This window comes from Spea bombifrons, chromosome 11 (assembly GCF_027358695.1).
Source record: "Spea bombifrons isolate aSpeBom1 chromosome 11, aSpeBom1.2.pri, whole genome shotgun sequence".
NCBI lineage: Eukaryota > Metazoa > Chordata > Amphibia > Anura > Pelobatidae > Spea > Spea bombifrons.
This window is the reverse complement of record NC_071097.1, coordinates 33,931,712-33,952,365: the sequence shown is the minus strand read 5'-3', so window position 1 is coordinate 33,952,365 and position 20,654 is coordinate 33,931,712. Positions and strand designations below refer to the sequence as shown.

At 46.8% G+C, this 20,654-nt stretch overlaps 1 protein-coding gene across 1 annotated transcript; it reads right to left on the bottom strand.

The window, feature by feature from the left end:
• Positions 1–805: 805 nt before the first annotated feature.
• On the bottom strand, positions 806–12,152 carry RIMKLB (ribosomal modification protein rimK like family member B). Its single transcript, XM_053450346.1, has 6 exons — positions 11,952–12,152; positions 4,783–5,003; positions 2,166–2,396; positions 1,923–2,009; positions 1,511–1,714; positions 806–1,319 (listed from the first exon to the last, which is right to left on the bottom strand). The coding sequence occupies exons 2-6, from the start codon at positions 4,952–4,954 to the stop codon at positions 814–816; spliced, it is 1,200 nt and encodes a 399-aa protein (XP_053306321.1). The 5' UTR covers positions 4,955–5,003; positions 11,952–12,152; the 3' UTR covers positions 806–813.
• Positions 12,153–20,654: the final 8,502 nt, after the last annotated feature.

The window sequence follows — 20,654 nt, the reverse complement described above, 5'->3', positions numbered from 1 at the left end:
TGTGGGTCTCCAAAAACCAGCTGCGAAAACTTTGGGGCGCTCAGACGTAGCAGAGGATGAACCCCCCTGGGACGCTGGTTAACGTGACCAGGAATAGGACTTTACAGGTCGCACACCATCACTGTCCAGAATGGTGGGGGGGAGCTTTGCAGTAATACATGAAGGGATATTACATGCACATGCAGCGTATAGGAGGGGTACAAGACAGTCTATGTCGCACCCCAGCCTTTAAATGTGTTACTCCAAGGGACATGCGTCAGCAGCACTATATGCAGTTAGGACAGAACCCACCCCACCAAATCACTTGCGTGGCAAGTCCCGTATACCGGACATTCGCCTGAATAGGTAACCAGCTTCTTATCGCCAGATTACAAGGGACCATCAAGAAAATAGGATTTTTTATAGGATGTAATGGCAGAGCAACAAGGCAGCCGTATTGAAAGGACATCTCGTAAAACAGATTTTAAGCCAGAAACATGACTCCTCGAGCCTTCCTCCATGCAGTTAAGGGCTGCATTTATCGGGGCTGTTAGCGGCTACGCTTTTGCCATTATAAGATATTTAAATGTCAGGTCCCTTATAATATAGCAGAAGTGGTTTCCCGTCTCCTATCATAACCCTCTCCCCAATTCATAGCTCAGTGGCGCAGCCTCATCCACAACAGGGAGTTGCAAGTTAACCCTTCCCTTCCAACCCTATTCACCCCCCCCAACACCAGCAATAATGGCCCCTTCAATATTTACACGTGCTGTAAACCCAACAGGCGGCCACCTCCCACCCTCCCTCCCCCCAATTCTGCCCCCTCCCCGTCTTCTACTCCACCAAAAGATTGATTTCATTGGCGAGAAGCTGGTTCATGTTAAAAATGGATCCCTTAGTGAGGAGCTCCCTCTCCGTGGCAGTGTCTGGGTCACTGTCCACAGAGCTGGAGCTGGCACTCATGCTGTCGCCAGCCTCGTGGTTGTGGTGGTGGTGAAGTGGAGCGGAGACGTCAATCCCCGTGCCGGAAGCTACACCAGGAAGCTCGGGTTCACTGGTCTCGCTTGCGCTGGAAACGACCGAGAGGAGGGACATTCGTCGAGTCAGTCGGCTGGGTAGAAGCGACAAGGCATAGTCCGCAATCAGCGAGGCCACATCCAGGTTGCAGGCTTTGTCGAAGGCGATGAAGCCCACGTTCGCGTTTGCCTCGCACACACAGAAGGAGCCATCTTCCTTGGTCAGTAGGTCGATGCCGCACACGTCCATGCCCAAGATATTGGAGACCTGTATTGCCAACTGCTTCCCTTGCTCACTCAACGTGCACATCATGCCAACACCTCCTGTTTTAAGAGGGATGAAGAATTGGGTCAAGAAAAGAGCAACGCAGAACATGCGTTAAAACTAGAACGTGGCAAGTTAAGGAGGCATGACTCAGAGGGGGATAGAAACACGGGACGGGGGGCACCAGATCTAGATTCCCAGAACAAAGTCTGCCGACACCACAGGTAAATAGATTTCATCGCGAGTATACCTAGTGAGCAGTTACTCTGCATCCTCCCATCGGTTGAGCAGCGCAGCATCGTGCCAATAACTCGACCTCCGACAACAATGACTCTCACGTCCCGGCCATGCGACTCCTGCACGTACTTCTGGAACAGGTAGGGAGCGTCGTGACGGATGAGGTGGCTCAGGTCTGACAGATGGTGCTTATCCCGGGCTAGGAACACAGCCTTACCTACCAGACGCAAAAATAAATGGTAAATAAGGCGTAAAGGAGCCGTAAAGGGGGGGATTTTGAAATCAGAGGCGTCACTTGCGTGCTTTGTTTCAGCTCAGCACTGATGTCAGATCTAAAGACGTACGAGGTAAACATACGTAGACCGGAAAACTGCTTTGTACCCTATTCATCACCTTACGTAAAAGTCTGCATATTGAGTACACACCTCTGTGACCTCGAGTATTCTTCACCACCATGGGAAACTCCAGGACTTCCGCCTCGTCGATCATCTTTGAGAAGTTTTCATGGCCTCCTACAAGTAAATTAACAAAAAATGTTCACAATGCACAAGTACATTTTTCCAATGCTGATCTACAAAGGCCAACAGCCTCAGGACACATCCGGCCGAGTATAAGCGTTCTGTAAATCTTATGCCCCATTAGCCTAGAACGTGGCAACCACCTCTTACCATAGGAGAAGGTGTCTGGAAGAGGTACGCCATGACCAGCCAGTTCCTGGAACGTCCAGAACTTATTGACACAGTTTAGGATGGCTTGGGGCCGGTTCATCAGACGGCAGCCCATCTTCTCCAGGTGCCTGAGGACAGTTATGTCGCTGTCACTCTGCACCCATGGCGTAGGTACGCGGACAACCACCACCTGGGGGTAGGCGGAGATGAATTCTCCATTCACACGCAGCCCTAAACAGGAAAGAAAAAAAATATATATATCATTACACTTTATTTCGTGCCCGTAAACGGCAACCAAAAACAAACTGGACCGGCGAGACTACAGATGGCACATTTTCTTAATTTTTTTTTTATTGAAACAGGGCAGGACAAACCAATGTAAAGTTAGAAGCCAGGAACCGCAATAGAGATTGATATAATATAAATATATAATATATATATATTAATATACAATGTCAGAAACTTTGAGGAGCAATGTATAAAAAGCACACCAAAAATAAAAGCAGAAATGGGGTTTGCTCGGTCAGCAAAGAAACAGGAAGGTCCTCGACAAAAACGCCAGCTTCACACATCCATGAGCTCTGAAAGCAGCCGCATTATGTTTGCGTCCACCCAGGCCTGTGTTTATTGTGTGGCGCTCGCTGACCTCCGACCTTCCGCAACCAGGATTAAAGATGATCTGCCCCTACGTCAGGGGGCACAGAGGGGGTTAGGGGGCAGGAAGGTGCGTTGGCACGAGAAGCAATCGATTCTCTATAAGGAGAGGCTGAATAAGAAATCACTAGGCACCGGCTACATAAACGGCTGGTGTTAAAGCATCGCAGAGGACAGCCCTTGGAAGTCCGCTTTCCCTGCTCCTCCCCACCGTATCGCTGCTACTTTTACGGCTGCCGCATTGCAGACGGCGGAGGGAAGCAGAGAGCGAGCGGCGGAGGGAAGCAGAGAGCGTTTCTTATTGCACAGAGACAGGGAGGCGTCTCGCAGAATACATGATTGGGAACTGAAAGCGGAGGGAAGGGCCGGCGACTCCGCTTTACGGGCTTGTGAAGCAAACCTTTTCATTACTTGCCCTAAAATGAATTAAATGCCCCCTCAATACTTTAAAACTACACAATGTGTGACGGCCCATACACAGTCATACAACCCTTAATACACAATTGCTGTTTAAAGTGGTATATCCACACACTGTATATACATATATCACACACATACATTTTCCATGCCCTGCGGGGTCTTGGTTGGCATTAGATAAGTCCGGTCAGATGCGTTTGTGCGCATGGAAACTTGGTCGGCCAGCCCCAGCACTGGCTCACGTGGGGTTTCCAGGGGGGTCTAATGAGACCCCCGCACGGACAGCAGCCCCGTTTATTCTTAGTAATTGGCTACGAGGCTGTGCTTCCGGCAGGTCCTTTTTGTTGGTAGGTGGCGGTAGCCGATGTGCACTTTAACGTGCCTTTATCATTGGTGAGGCTGTTTGGTACAATAGACAGTCCCTTTAAATATATAGCTATATTTAAATCTGCAGAAACCTCTTTTATTAACTGGAAAACCCTGGATACACAACCTGCATTTACTAATATAATATGAATCTGTATTTACACTATGGTTCCTACTTCTTTATAAAATGCGTACCCATCGCCTCTGCCAGGGCGGCAAGGAGAAAGCTGCCCACCCAGACCGTTCCAATGCCAACAGTTATTGTAAAAGCTTATCCTGCCCACACGAAGGAGCGTTTGCCAGTTTTCCGGCACGCTGCTCCTCACTGGATCCTCCGCATTTTTTCCTGTGACAGGTCAGCTGGCAGGAAGTTTATCCGGAGGGGGGGGGTGAGCGCTGAGAGGAGGGGGGGCGCTCGGCACTGGTCTCGTGATCCCACCACCACCACCCTCCCCTCCTTTACATTCTTCACTCTGACAAACTGGTTACAATTTGGAATGCAACGCGTGTGTATATAGAGAGAAGAGGATGGATGCGGAGGAAAGGCAGCAACGGGACGCCCACGCTTTCAGAGACACAAAGCAACGAGAGGAGAGACAGCACAAGAGAACGCAGAAACAAAGACAGGGGGCGCTTACTCAACACTGGCGGGGTAAAAACCCCATCTCTGCAGAAGCCTGGGGACTAAAGAGTCACAAGGAAAGAGACTGAGAAGATCAAACCCGGTAGGGATGGGCCCTGTCTGCTGAGCCGCCATCATATGATCAGCGTGGAGACTTCTAGGTAATCTCTGACCTCACTCACTGGTCTCGGAATACAACGATGTAAAGCCCCAAATCACTGCAGAACGGAATTTTAATTGACGCATGGCTTTGCAGATAAGCATTAAACGTCTAATCAAGATAAAAAGTGGTTTAGTGATGTATTGGCTGCTTCTAGCCCCTTATGCAAATCTGTCATTTGCATAAAGTGTCATGTAGCTATGCCAGAGAGGCCAAATGTAAACCCTCCTGCTGACCAACATTCAGACTGTCTACAAGCAGTCACTAAAATGGATCAGTCTACAGGGTCGGCCATAATCAGTGGAATGGATCCGCACAGAGATCGGTTAATGTCTTAGAGGAGATGTGAGTGTAAGGCGTGTATGAGCACTGACCACAATTACACGAGGCTCACTCACCTAAATTGCCCTGCTCAACAGTCAGCACCACTTCATCCATGAGCAACGCACGGAAATCCAAGTCCTCGTCGCAGCACTTTGCTTTGAGAGCGCGCAGGATCTCCTGCTGGGGATAGTCATCTTTTATTCTACGGTCTGTCAGGAACCAAATACGGCCGTTGGAGCTGCACATCTTCAAAGGCTCCGGGACAAAGATATGGGGTTTCTCCCTAATAGGATTTCTGCGAAAATATGAAATTAAAAATTAGGCTAAGAAATGCAAAAAATAAAATAGCATATCAAAACCCCCACCAGTTCGACCCCCCCCCCTTAAACCAGATCCTAGGAGGATCATCTGTGACCCTGAAAGCCAACAGCTGGATGACTACTTATAGCCCATTGATGGTCCTGGAAACAGACATAGCTAGTCTACGATAAGCGCCCGGCCATCCCCACCACTATGGCTTCCACGGGAAACAAAAGGGATAACATGGATGCGGACATGTTGGAAAATATGAGAAATGGATCTGCTGATCTGCTAAAAGAGATTAACCCACGCATAACTGAACTGTACGCCGTGTGATTTTATTTGTGTAATACCCAAGCTTTGGGGAGATGGGGTCCCTTTGTAATGTGTTTTAATCACTTATGTCGTGAGCTTGGTGGAGCTAAACGAAATTGCCTAGTAATGCGATCGTCGCAGCCGTGGGTCGCCTTGGTGGGAAACAAGGGAAATAGCTTTCCATTTTTATGCGCCGAGCATCATTGACGTTACAAAGAGCCCCCATGCTGCTCCTCCCTCGCCTCTCCATGCACGCCGGCGATGCTGTATTACCTCCGATGACGCTGCTCAACAACCCCCCCCCCCAGCTGCAGAGATGCATCCAGCAGACAATAGGCTCCGTGTAATGTTACATGGGGAGCCACAGGCGTCCCTCCCCCATCCGCCCCGCAGCCCGGGGAGCTGCACAAAAGGAGATGCAGGGACAGGCTGCATCCAGCCACCTCCCCCAGCCGAGAAAAAGCCCCTCCCCCCACTACTGCCCCCTTCCACAATAAGCAAATAGGCAAAACCCCTTTTCATTAATCACCTAGAAGGGTTTCTTTGAAACCAGCCCCCGCCCCCCCTCCCCCTGCTCAGTTACAATGAAGGAAAGCCATTAGAATCAGGGAAAGGATGGAGGGCAGACAGACTCTTGTTGGGAGAACAATGCTGGCGGACCACCTTACAGAAAGAATGCGGCATCAGCACAAAAATCCTGGCAGATCCCCCCCTCTTCTGGTCTTCCACCAGTAATAAAGGAACAACTCCAAGGACACGTTAGATTATCAGGAGCTGCTCAGGCGCATGGTCTGCACATACGTAAAGGTCATGGACCAATGCTGCACTGGCAGGCATGGGTTAATTTAGGAACAGTCGATGGGATGGGGCGATGGTGGGGAATGCAGAGGCAACGGGTAGGTTATATTGTGGGAAGCAGCCCCAGGCTTCATTCTGTGCAGACACAAAGGGGTTAATGGAGTTACCAAGGCGCTCCGCCTCCTACCAGATGAAGAATACGGCGCATGCACCTTTTTAACCCTTTCCCTGCAACCTCAATACCAAATCTGCAACAAAAGGCTTCGATAGCGGGCCATCAGCCCAGCTGTAAGCCAATGCCAGACAAAGCCGCAGGGGGTCTCCAGCCATTTACTTTAATGTGAGTGTTTTAACCCATTCCTGGCCAACGTGCGTACTCAGGAGACAAGAGGCTGCAGACAGTACGCAGCAATCCCGATGACCGAGGAAAACATCATGTGACACTAAATATCCCAAGAATGTCTTTTAGAGGGAAGTCATACTACGTGCACATGCGCCACAACAGGATACAGGGAGAGGATTAAAACCAACGTACGAGAGCGGGGGGAGCCCCTGTCTTGCGACATCAAACATTCTTTATAGCAGGTTCCACGCGTACCCCCCACATCCCCCAGAGAGGGGCAGCGGACCCATAATGTGCTAATGCTGTGATTTTAAGCGATGGCAGGCTTAAGCCCCACACCCTGCATTTTTTTTTTAGAACACAAACCTGTCGCGCAACACGCTTACTACTACATGCTAATCCCCTAATGTGAACACGCAAGAAAAAATAAAAGCAAATACATTTTTTACACACAATATAAGAACAGGAGTAACTACACGATGAAGCAGGGCAGAAACAGGGGCAATAGTAGAGTCAGGGACCAGCAACGATCACCACAAACCAAGGTGGTTGCCAGTCCCAGGACTATTGAGTTTACCGCAGAACATGCTGGGCTAGTCTGTTCTTCATATGTTATGCCAGACAAAAAAAAAAAAATGTAAAAAACAAAAAAAAATGTATATAGAACTTAGATTGAAAGTCGCTTTCTACATAAAAGCACCTTTACAAAGAACGCTGCTGCTCCTGGATGCGTCACGCTTTCATACGTCTGCGGCTCACACCTCCTGCCTCGGGGGGGTACGAGAGGCTCTTGCTGGGATTGAAAGCTGGGTATTAACTCCATACGGCGTCCCACCCACTGCATAAACATACTAGAAAGAGCATACCGGGTATACTATAAATACATATCGGGCGAGGAGGCCTCCAAAAAGCTCTGTTCCTCCTCCATGTTTCCTAAGGAATGTTACTCTGCCTTCAAGGAATACTCATCCGTACATTCCAGATTCAGACCCCTTCCCGCTATCCAAGAAGGCAGCCGAAAGCGAGACGAGAAAGTCACATAGGGGGTTGGAGAGCAAATTACAACATCCGTAGAGTATGAGTTTCACGGATCATAGGGCCACAAGCGAAGCTACACATAACGAAGGGGCCACCTTAGGCCATCCCGGTAGGAACTCGCCAGGGTCGGCCGGTTCTAACTCTCCTCCGAATTCTTACCTCGGTTAATAAACCCATATGGTACGGTGAGTGCGTATTTGTGGCTCTCCCGTGCCGGCCTCTTCCACAATGAACTCATTGGTCCCAACGAACCAAATAAATCCTACGGTTACGAGAACGCCAACAGCCTTGAGATATGTTGACATGAAAACAGTTTCATCGGTTTGGTTATTGCGCTGTGACGGCTTGGAACGATCAAAGAACGAAAGTTACGGGAAGCGGATGCACTAAAAAGGGCAACATCCGAGCTGCTTCTGTGACGGAATCTTTAGTAACACCAACAAAAAAAACTAAAGGGGGCAAGGAATTCCAGTAGGCGCCCTAACCAAATATCTCAATCGCCGTAGACCCTCTGTCATCAAGAGCAGCCACAGTCACGACATTCAGTAACCGGCTGATAAAAGCCCAGAACTCCCTGACCACACGTAGCGCCATTCTTGACACTTTTGTCACACAAAGTAGTAACACGTTGCTACATGTTGCTAGTTTACAGCCACTGGATTTATATTATCTGACCGAATTAGTAAGCGTTTGATGGAAAAAATACCTGCAGCCGTCAATTTAAGTTAGTTTCTCGTGGTCTAGAATGAAGACTTCCCTGTAAATGTTTTCACACAGCTGTGAGCTGCATTCTCTGGCTGATGAAATAGAGCCAAACAGAAGAAGCGCAACTATTGCATTGTAGAGGGCTGATGTTAATATACTGCCCCAAGGAACTGCCCCTCTTCTATAGCCGACAAAGCCCCAGATGTGACCCCACACCTATTCTAAGAGGGTCAGGACCAACTATAATTTTAACTAAAGACCCGCACCCTTCCAATAGGTGTAGAGCACCGGCCCAGAGCCAATCATAACATGAGTTACAGGCAAACCAACGGCATAAAACTCATTTGGAACTATGTTTCCCATAACACAGAGCGATGACTGATCGTGAAAACCCAGAGTCTTTATGAATTTAACTTCAACTCATCTGAATGGAAAAACATGACTCTAAAGTTTGAACCCGGGTCAATGCTTCGGAAATACTTTTCCAACCAACAAAACCCCAAACGTGACATCATAATTACTTTCCACCCCTGAACTCTCCTCTTCATGTTTAAAGTTTAATGCTTCCAGACTAAGCCACCGAAAAGGGATGGATTAACATATCGGGGAGGAATTATTATGCTAATCCTTGTAACAGGGAGCCAAGATCGGTAATTTTATGGTACATACAAAAGGTGTGTAGTTTTTAATGCAGATGGTAATTATTTAATTTGTAACATTGTTGGGATTTGGCTCGCAATAAGAAGGATCTGGCTTAGGGTCAGTCATTTTAGGATGTGGACAGCCCTCAGGTCCGACACGACACAGCTGGAAAAGAGCCTCTTAAGGTTTCAGGGTTCAAAAACGCACCCTAGCAGGTAACGTAGAGATTTAAAGGGGAAATTAGCCAACCGTTTATCTAAAGTATAATGATAAGTTGCCCCTTTATAAAAGACAACAGCTTCCTGATTCTAGGAATGATTGGCACAGTCCGAGCGGTTGGCACCGCAAAGGAAATCTATAAACACTGAGCTCTTCCTTCGGTGCCCCCCGGGGGTTAAACCCGACCGACAATCCGACGAGCTTTTCCAGCTGACATGCGATTCCGCGGACGCCGATATCTCCTACGGAACTATGCTTCAAGATTTGCATGTGGCTGAACTTGCAATTTTGAGCTCCTACCATGAATAATTCATTAGTTGGGGGGGGTCACTGTTTGAGGGGGGAAAAAAAAAAAAAAAAAAAAAAACACACTAGATGCAGGGGAAAAAAACCCAAACATTAAAGGGTTCTGGGAACGGCACACTTATAGAATGTATTACAAAGTTTGACGCCCCATCGTATAATTAGCAGCAAAAGCAGATGAGGCAATCCAGACTGCCTGGTGCCATCAACTACTGACCTCCAAAGACTATTAACCCGCCGCTTATTGGAAGAGTTTTCTAGAATAAGGGTTTTGGGTTTTTTTTTACATTATTAAACATCATAAAAGTGTTTTGTGGGAATAAAAAAAATAAAAAAAAATTGTGTTTTAAAGGTGACATTAAAGGGCAGGCAGGACAAGACGTAATGAGGCAGAAGAGGTGTCCATCCATACCGTGTCCCGACAGATATGGCTACCGGAGGCGCAACAGAGGATGTTGCTTGATTCCTAAACAATGAAGGCTATTGATGCCGGAGGAAGGCTAGCATGCCCTGGGATGAACAGGACTATTTACGCCTCGCGATTTGCCGAGCAGCCGTAGGTCCGATAAATGGATAGACCCGGTCCATCTTTGGGCACAACAGACGACGCAATCCATGTTGTCGAATGTCGGTTTTATCGCAGGGTGGATAAAAAGTTAACCAAAAACACCGGAATCCTGCTTTCAAATAAAATAAGCCGCAGACAAACGCGAAGCGCTTTCTACAAGTCTCTGCAACAGCCTCGCAAGGTGGAACACTTCTTTGAAGTCTGTACTCACCCTCTGATGACAAGACAGTGTGCCTTCCTGCCCTACATGTCACTGCAGATCACACCGTGGCCTTAAATCACAGAACCCTGAGAAGTGATCACACCCCCCAACAGCGATCCCATCAGACAGCGGACCTCCTACTTTATTCATCACAAGTGAAACCCAAGAGCGTCGGATGACTAACACGCCGAGGATCAGTGTAAAGTTTCACTACAAACCAGGTATTACCAGCCGTAAGACAGGTGTGGGGCCGGCGTTCACACAGGTGGAGACAAACATCTGTCTGCAGGTGTTACACAAGAACCAGACCGATGCCACCGGTCCGGCAGAAGACCATGTCCTGCATCGAAGACAATGTGGCCCAAAAGTGGACTCTACAGAATAATGCCCCATCAGGGGAGAAACGGAGTCACGGGACAGAAAGGATAAGAACATATCCAGGCCTCACGCAGCTGCATAGATAGCACCATCTCACCAACGCAGTTTGCACCTTCACCAGTGGGGGGTAGCGTGGGGCATTAGGGGGTCATCTAGCTGGGTTAATAGTGGGGTAGCACAGGGTAGAAAAAGAGCCAATAACACAAACCATCTCCTGCCCCCTGTAGACTGCATGCCCTGAAGGATAAGGCATCTATATGGTGACCACAAGGCCAGTTCCTCCCAAACACCTTATCAAGCATCACGCTGAAGGCCCAGTCTCCTCGAGGACCTCATCCCAGTAAAGCTCCAGAACAGACTTATCCATTGTTGATCTTTACCCCCTATATAATTACCTGAAGATGCAGCAGCAGACTACATACCCCCTTGGATGAAGCATTGCCCTCAACCTGCAGTGTTACATAGCTACTTCACTGCAGTGCTGCACGGGGTGAAGATTTACCCCAGGGATAAAGCATCACCCTGACCTCCATGCAGCACTGTCCTCAAACGGCCATTCATCTTTGCCTTGTGGCGCGATCCAGGGGCAGTATTCGTCCCACACAGCTGTAGGTTTACCCCGGCACAATGGAGAGAAACACCAGATGTACTCTGTATATACCCCAAGAGAGCGCAACTCCACATGCTACAAGGAACTGCAAGGAGCTAAATACCACACCATATGGCTCACAGGAGTCCCCCCCCCCATTATCACTGTAAACTTGTGAATCCTGCAACCCCAGAAGACAAAGGCCAAGGTCTCCAGCCAGATACCCCATAAAAGCAAGAGACATTGGGGACCCACACTTTGGGTATTGCCAGTAGTGGGGTACACTTCATCACTGCAGCTCACACCATGTACTGTGCCAAAGCATACGGAGATTGAGTGCACCCCAATACCACGCCATGTACTGTGCCAAAGCATACGGAGATTGAGTGCACCCCAATACGACGCACTACACTCCAAATCACAGATCCAGGTCGTTGGCACTTACTCTGTAAATCTCGGTATATCACGGTACTGGTTCCTCCAGAAGGACCCCGGAATACCGCTGCCACGTGACTCACAATCATTCCAACAGAAACCCACAAAAGATGCCATCACCGCAGGGGCCTTCAACACCCAGACTCCCCCCACAAACGTGCTGTCGTCTCCCCCCACCCCGGTTCGCGGCCTCCCTCGTCTCAGCTGGATCCCCTGAAACATGCACTTCCCATACCCAGCGTCACTCCGATTATCGACACCCCCCTACTCCTATACCTACCCCGACAAGCAACCCCCCCGGGCTACCCTCCATCTGTACGCCATCCGTAGCGTCATCCCCCTCAAACACTACTCCCTCCTCGATACCCGCAGGTGAGCATCCCTCCGCATCTTCCCGCTCACACTCACGCTGCTCGGTTCTTTGTCCTTCTCTCTCCTGTAGCGGGGTGGGGCTGGCTGGGGGTCTGCACACCACTCCGAGGCAGGGAGCGGAAGCCCGAAGCGAGGGTAACTTGCAGAGCGGTCCGGACCCTCCTCACCCCCCGGGCGGTCACCCCGCCGCCGCTCGGACACAGAGACAGAACTCAGCAGCGACACGTCCGCACTGCGCTCAAGCTGCCAGCGACTGAAACCTCGCCAGCACGCGCTGCTACCACGCCACACCCACACGTACCGCAAGCCAAGCACTATTGGGCCAACACAGCCAACCGCGACACCTATTGGTCGCGCTCGGCTGGCGGGAATGGAGGAGAAAGGGGAGGGCGGAGTAAAGACGCGGAGGCGGGAGAAGTAGATTGACGGAGGGTGCGGCGGAAGGGCCTGCGATCATTGGGCCAGGCGTGTGAGGGAAGCGGGCCTTAAAACTTAAGTGGGCGGGATTGGACGAGCTCGTGCTAGGGGACAGTTGGCAACACTGAGCCCAAGGGGTTTCCGATGATGTCAGCAGGGGCTGCATATGCATATATAAAGTGCGAGGCAGGCGGTTTGACACGAATTATAGCACGTAATGGCTGCTGCAAAGTTTGCTTTGCTGTGAGTGTGGACTTTGTGTGTGTGGGGACAGCTGTAATGTACACACACACACCACACTACACTCTTAGCTTGATTGTGTCTCTCTTTTCTCTCCCATGCCCGTTTTCACTCCACTGTGGCCCCCTCTCCAACCCCAGTGCCCCATTTGATGGGTATGAGAATATAGCCCTAAAAGCCTCCATAATGCAATGGCTTTATACAAGTTGTGTAAATAAAATACAGTCTTCTTCCGAATAAACGTTAATATTTTAGAGCTTCTTGATCTGAGGAGAAATCTGATCGCCTTTTGTAGCCAATAAGGAATTTTTGTTCCCCAAAGTGGCAAAATTTAAAAAATAGCTTAATTGAAGGGTTTTTTTTTGCCGCCTTTTGCCTCAAAAGCATGAAGGATCAGTAGAAGGGGGAACGTGATGTACCTTTTCAACCTAATTTACAGTTATGTTACTATTATGTTACTATGCTCTAAATGCTTCGCACAGTTACATAAATCTTGAAGTCACATAAAAGGGCTTGGTAAAGCTCATGTCACCCATTAAAAGAACGGTGTCCCTCTTGGGCCATTTGAAGCATTGGGGCTGTAATAACAATGATCCGGGCCGAACATGTGGCTTGTGTAAACTCATATCCTTAAGCCCAATTTCCAAAGACTTATGCAACGGTCTCTGCATCGAACGAGTTCAAAGACTAATACTCAGGAAAGGCAACCAGACCATGTACGCGAGGCGACTCGATATAAATACCTTGACCGGTTTTCAGGGCCTTCCCTGCCGGGTACCCAAAGCTACCTCACTCAGGTCTGGATCCCACTCAATGTCCTTTCTGCTAATACTTATCTTGAGTATATGTGGGGTTATGTGGGTAAATGCATTGGAACATCCAAACCAATGGGTAATGTCTACCTACTTAACAATAGTTTTGATTTTTTATTAGATTTTTTTTTCTAAAAGTTATCTAATATTCAGGGTTTTTTCAGTTTATTGAGCACACCCCTAGATGTACCATGAAAACAGGATACAATCTGCCACATTTACCAGGTCAGTGCCACAATCCTTGAAATTTCACAACCTACTGTTAATTTCTGTACGTAAACCGTCGGTGGCAACAGCCCAAGAATCCCTGGTGCTCGGAGCGCTCTTGTTAACATGTTATTATTTGCTGCCAAAATATCTTTCATTTAATGTCTTTGGTAAGTTTAACCAGGTCTGGTCTTAACTGGGAGGAGTGGGTGGGATGGGAGCCAAAAGTCACAACAGAACTACCCCCAGAAGTCACGTTGGTACCTGACAGGGGTATATACAAGGATATGGGGAGCCAGTGGAGCAATTGGCACAGAGGAGCGTCAGATGAGGGACGGTGACAGACAAAGATTAATCTAGCTGCAGCGTTTTGGATGGATTGGAGCGGTGAAAGGTGGGAGATGGAGAGACCAGTTAGTAGGGAGTTGCAATAATCCAGGCGGGATATCTCAAGGGAACGGACGGATCCGGGAGATGTTTTTCAGGTGAAGGCGGCAGGATTTGGTGTGGGATGAAGGAGAGAGCAGAGTCAAGTGTGACACCGAGGCAGCCAACTTGGTCTGTCGGTTGAAGCTGGGCTTCAGATAATGCAACGCCATCCACGATTTCCAGAAAGACATTCGTGAGGCAATATTAGTGAGGCAAGTGAGAAGAGAGGGTGAAAGGTCGGGAGAGGAGATATAGATTAGGGTGTCATCTGCCTACAGATGATATTGGAAACCAAAGGAAGATATGTGTTCTCTAAGTGAAGTGGTGTAGATAGAGAAGAGTAGAGGCCCAAGGAGTGGTCCCTATGTATATCAATTGCCGGAAATACTTCTCTGCTGATGGGCATAACATAATGGATGAACAGAGATTGGCCAAGTAGCAGCATGTCGTATTGTGAGACTAAAGAACAAGACATTCTTGATGCAACACAGAATGTTTGGACTTCATTTGGATGCAACAGTAAAAGGTCCAACGCTACTTGTGGATTCTCAGTTTGACCTCCCAAATTCTTTAGAACAATTGAGAGGATTAGCACCATCATTCTGATTGATATGCTCAACAGTCCTCAGGGTCTCAATTTACAAAGACAAGTTGGGAACAGAATCTGTATGTCATCATCAGTCTATTTCCACTTTTGCTGCAGTTTTTTTTGCTATTAGCTACACATAGTCAAAAGAAATAGGCGTTGGGTATCACTGACCAGCAATTGCCACATATCAACATATCATGAGGGCAGAACCTCCATAATCTCTGCTTCATATAAAATTCAGGATTAACTCTAACGTCCATACATAACATGTCCTCCAATGTGTATTTTAGCTTCCTTTCTTTTATCAAACAGGAAAAATATTTCTCTCCTTGAGCATAAACTCCAGCTCTGTACACAGTAATAACCCCCAGCATTGTATACTGTGATATGCCCCAGCACTGTATAAAGTAATAATAACCCCAGCGCTGTATACAGTAATAACCCCCAGAGCTGTAAACAGTAATAAATCCCAGCACTGTACACAGTAATTTAACTCCCAGTGCTCTATACAGTAATATAACCCCCAGCACTGTATACAGTAATATAACCCCCAGTGCTCTATAGAGTAATATAACCCCCAGTGCTGTATACAGTAATATAACCCCCAGCACTGTATACAGTAATATAACCCCCAGTGCTCTATACAGTAATAACCCCCAGCACTGTATACAGTAATATAACCCCCTAGCGCTGTATACAGTAATAACCCCCCAGCGCTGTATACAGTAATATAACCCCCAGCGCTGTATATACAGTAATAATCCCCAGCGCTGTATACAGTAATAACCCCCCAGCACTGTATACAGTAATATAACCCCCAGCGCTGTATACAGTAATATAACCCCCAGCGCTGTATACAGTAATAACCCCCCAGCGCTGTATACAGTAATATAACCCCAACGCTGTATATACAGTAATAATCCCCAGCGCTGTATACAGTAATAACCCCCCAGCGCTGTATACAGTAATATAACCCCCAGCGCTGTATATACAGTAATAATCCCCAGCGCTGTATACAGTAATAACCCCCCAGCACTGTATACAGTAATGTAACCCCCAGCGCTGTATACAGTAATATAACCCCCAGCGCTGTATACAGTAATAACCCCCCAGCGCTGTATACAGTAATATAACCCCCAACGCTGTATATACAGTAATAATCCCCAGCGCTGTATACAGTAATAACCCCCCAGCGCTGTATACAGTAATATAACCCCCAACGCTGTATATACAGTAATAACCCCCAGTGCTGTATACAGTAATATAACCCCCAGCGCTGTATACAGTAATAACCCCCCAGCGCTGTATACAGTAATATAACCCCCAGCGCTGTATATACAGTAATAATCCCCAGCGCTGTATACAGTAATAACCCCCCAGCACTGTATACAGTAAAATAACCCCCAGCGCTGTATACAGTAATATAACCCCCAGCGCTGTATTCAGTAATAACCCCCCAGCGCTGTATACAGTAATATAACCCCCAACGCTGTATATACAGTAATAATCCCCAGCGCTGTATACAGTAATAACCCCCCAGCGCTGTATACAGTAATATAACCCCCAGCGCTGTATATACAGTAATAATCCCCAGCGCTGTATACAGTAATAACCCCCCAGCACTGTATACAGTAATATAACCCCCAGCGCTGTATACAGTAATATAACCCCCAGCGCTGTATACAGTAATAACCCCCCAGCGCTGTATACAGTAATATAACCCCCAACGCTGTATATACAGTAATAATCCCCAGCGCTGTATACAGTAATAACCCCCCAGCGCTGTATACAGTAATATAACCCTCAGCGCTGTATATACAGTAATAACCCCCAGTGCTGTATACAGTAATATAACCCCCAGCGCTGTATACAGTAATAACCCCCCAGCGCTGTATACAGTAATATAACCCCCAGCGCTGTATATACAGTAATAATCTCCAGCGCTGTATACAGTAATAACCCCCCAGCACTGTATACAGTAATATAACCCCCAGCGCTGTATACAGTAATATAACCCCCAGCGCTGTATACAGTAATAACCCCCCAGCGCTGTATACAGTAATATAACCCCAACGCTGTATATACAGTAATAATCCCCAGCGCTGTATACAGTAATAACCCCCCAGCGCTGTATACAGTAATATAACCCCCAGCGCTGTATATACAGTAATAACCCCCATTACAGTATACAGTATACTGTATACAGAAATGTCAGTTGGCATTGACAAAAACCTGTTCCTATGAACTCCCTTTATCTGCAGACCTGGAGCCGCCGTTGCTGTCAGTCATGTGATATTTTGGGTGCCTTTCCCGGCTCAAACACCACACTGAGCTGATGCGTTAAGGCAATGCTAATGAAGTCCATTCCTCCATAGACTTTCATAAGTCAGAGTGTCCAGGTGGGTGATTAAGACTGAGCCATTCTATTGTTTCCCGCTGGCAGTATGATGAGGAGTTGGGGTGTTTAGTAGATTGGGCCTAATAATGAAAACAAACGGTAGAAGTTTTTCTTTGAGAAAAGATTCTAGTCCTCTTTTTTTTGTTGCCTTCCATGATGTAATATAAAAACTGCACGTAAGGCCCATAGAATCCACCAGCATTTACATTTTTGTCGACGTTTTGAAATAACTTGTCATTGTTTATTGAGACAGCATCATAATCGTTTAAATACATGAAAGCATTCTTTTTAATTAAGTTTTTATTGTTTATTTAGACTGCCTCGTTTTACCAAAGAGCTTAGCAACACTGTCTTGGGTTTGTATATAAACAGTCAAGAGAAACAAAAAAAGAAAGTAAATCCGGAGTTAATGCTGAACATGAAAAATACCCATTTTGTTTTTATATAATCTCATCTAGTTTTATAATTGTATCGATTGTATCCCCCACAATCACAGCCATTCATAAACACGCTTTAGCTACGTTTCTTGTGTCTCTAGGAGAGACATATGTCATACCTTTGACTGTTTTTAACGACTTTCCCTTTTAATTGAAGGTGTAGGCTTCTATGCTCTGTAAAACAGGTGTGGACAGTTTACAGCCTCGCTGGCTTCACTTCCCATTCATTAAAATAATTTTACACCAGCTCAGGATTAGTGGGGTCTGATACAGTTCCTTTCTCACCTGTTGAGTCTCCCTTGGGTTGGGAATTATTGGTATGACCCAGGTGCTACAGGCGTTATCACTATGGCCCTTCTAATTCCTTGTTATGCCTGCCTTGATCACCTAAACGTGTCATGAATAAGGTCCATGTTGTGCTTGAGGCACAAGACACCAGATAACGTGTTTGTTCTTTTCAAAAGTTCAGCAAGGATTGTGGTTATGTGAACATTGCATATAAATACAGCTAGGTCTGTCATGTCGCTCTGTGTTGATGGTAATGCCGGCAAGACTTGCTATCATTCCAGTAAGATAAGCTGTTGTTTGAGGAACAGGAGACCTTCAAACCACAAGTGTGGTCTTATCAAGCCCCACGTCCTGGGGGGGGGGTATCCATATACAGCATGTGTTATAAGACAGCAGGGAGAGTTTATTCATCTAGCTCTCTCTGAGGTAAGATTGCCCTTTACCATAAGTTCCATGTAATATAAAAATAATGGAAAGATCAGTAATGTAACAAGTGTAACAAGAGATGTGATTGTGACCAAGTCCCAGGGAGCTCCGACACTTTGTTGCGAGAACATGACACATTTACCGAGTACAGGACAAGGTTGGTCTCTGTTAAAGCTCTCTCTGTTTCTGTTTCTCTTGTCCCCACCAGAACGCACATTGCAAAAAATTAAGATATTAAGATTACAGGGCCTCGTGCCTAATTCCCTAAAAATCATCAATCCCTGAAAATGGATGGAAATTAATATCCGTCTCCTTACACATTGAATTATATATTAAAGAGGACCACCTCAGCCATTATAGTTGGAGAAACCTACTGATGCTGGGCCTTCATAATGCCTACTGTCTCTTATGCCAACTCTCTCTTTCTGTCTGGAGATCGTTTAAAGTCACCCCAGAGACTACCTTAACCACAAGAGCAGAGGAGTCATTTTGGCCGGCTCGGCTCCACCTTTGATGAATTGCCCAAGATATACCGAGCCTAGATGTACACATTTTACATTTACCACCTTAAAGTGTCCCGGGGCTACTGAGGTCTTCTGCTCTAATATGCATATCTCGATTCAATGGAACAATACAAGAATTCCAAGCTTTTTAGCTTCTTACGTTCTTTGCCTCTTTATACTTACGTCTGGTTTGCCAGCTGCACGTTTCTGCCTTTGGAAGTGTTAATCCTTTTAAAATACCTAGTTTCATTTATTTAATGGTTCTGTGTGTTTTACGGATGCATTTATTTTGCACTTTATTGCTTGGGTGCAGCATGGAGAGCTCTGTAAAACAGGCTGAGAGGCGCAGTACACAGTAAGTGCTCCAGACACACGGATCGGGGTGAGGAAGCTCATCCCAGACGCACAGCAGTTGCACTGGGAACAGGAGGGAGAAGTGACACACAAGACGCTCAGCTATAATTGGAAGGACGCTGAACCATACAAATCCAGGCAAATTAGCTGACGCACGGAGATTTCACCGGGGTTTGGGAAAGGAGGCCTATCTGCAAATCGTGACTGAACAGAGAGAGACAGGAGTGCGTTTCTGATAACCTGTGACTACAGACAGAATCCAAGAAAACGGCAGCGGGATATTGGTCTTATTTTAATATTCGGAAGGGTAGGTCCCAGTGTAGCCACCAGTAGGGCAATCCTTCCCACCCCCTTGGAACCCTTAGAATGCCAGAAGGTGCTATGAACTGTATAAAAGTTACTGACATAGATTGGCATCTGAGGCTGATTCTTTCGCAAAATCATGGGAATGTGACCATGGAAGATGTTGGCAGAAGCAGAATTATGGCAGGGTTCATAACGGTTATGAAGGTGCATGACCCTTAGGGATGACTCAAATTAAGCCTAGCCACCTATAAAGGGTAGGCAACAGCATCATGGCTGCAAAAGGAAGTGAGCATGGCCAACTGGGTGAGAATGGATAACTTGGAGTTGGCTGGTAGATAATAGCGTGTTGGAGTTACTAGAACAAGTTGGGTTACTTTTGGGTATAATGGTATAGTTGGGTTACTTTTGGGTACAAGCTGCTTCGGATACATTTTGGTAAAAGATAAAGGCGGCTGGGTGGGCAAGTGTGGGTCACCTACTTACATCCAACATTATTTAACCAAAAACATCTTTTAGTTATTCACCCTGCCACTCACTTTCTTTAACACCAACTTCTCAACGGCTCCTTAAACAGCCTTCACTTTTTCCCATATCTAAACCCGATGATGTGGCTGGCGAGATCAAGTAATCCTTATCTTTATTCCACACGCATGGGTTGTGGCGCCAATATATGTGTAATTACACAATCCTTTGATAAAATATGGGGAGATCTAGGACCTAGATTTGCTTAAATCTTGATTCTCTTACAGATTATTGTAGTACATGAAGCTGCAAGATGTCACTGCAGCCGAGGCATGTTACTGCAATGAGGCTGCACCTCCCTGGAACCATTGATGAGTCCGATCGATCTTAGCAGAGCATAGAATCAAATCGCCTTTAGAGCGAAGCGCAGGAAATGCATTGCTCTGCAGTTTCGCATATCTTCTGCAGCGTGTGCACATCGTTTTAATGACTGCCCACAAAGGTGACCAGGAAGCTCTTCTGTACCTCCCTAGTGTCCATCTTTACGAGCCAAATCCTTCTTTCCTCCCCTGATGCCCCTCTTTTCTAGAAGCTCAGAATGTTTGCTGGGTATGAGGGTATCGCAGGGTTCTACAGCCCTAAAAGCCCCGATAATGTGTATAGAAACAGCAGGGACTGGCTTTATAAATTATGTAACTAATAAAAAAAAATCGTTTATTTCAATGCCTTACTCAGTTGGCCAATTGGAATGTTGAGGGATAAGTGGCCGTATGAGTGAAGGTTGTAGGGTTCATTAATCTTACTTAGATTTGAGGTACTTTATTAATAACAGATGTTATAATTTCAATGTGGTTGTATGAACATATCGTAT

What these genes read in the sequence shown, in the direction of transcription:
- RIMKLB (XM_053450346.1), bottom strand. Translation starts at nt 4,954, where the DNA reads ATGTGCAGCTCCAACGGCCGTATTTGGTTCCTGACAGACCGTAGAATA. An exon ending in GAATACTCGAGGTCACAGAG is followed by an intron (nt 1,715 to 1,922) that starts GTGTGTACTCAA and finishes TGCGTCTGGTAG; the next exon opens with GTAAGGCTGTGTTCCTAGCC. An exon ending in GCAGAGTAACTGCTCACTAG is followed by an intron (nt 1,320 to 1,510) that starts GTATACTCGCGA and finishes CTCTTAAAACAG; the next exon opens with GAGGTGTTGGCATGATGTGC.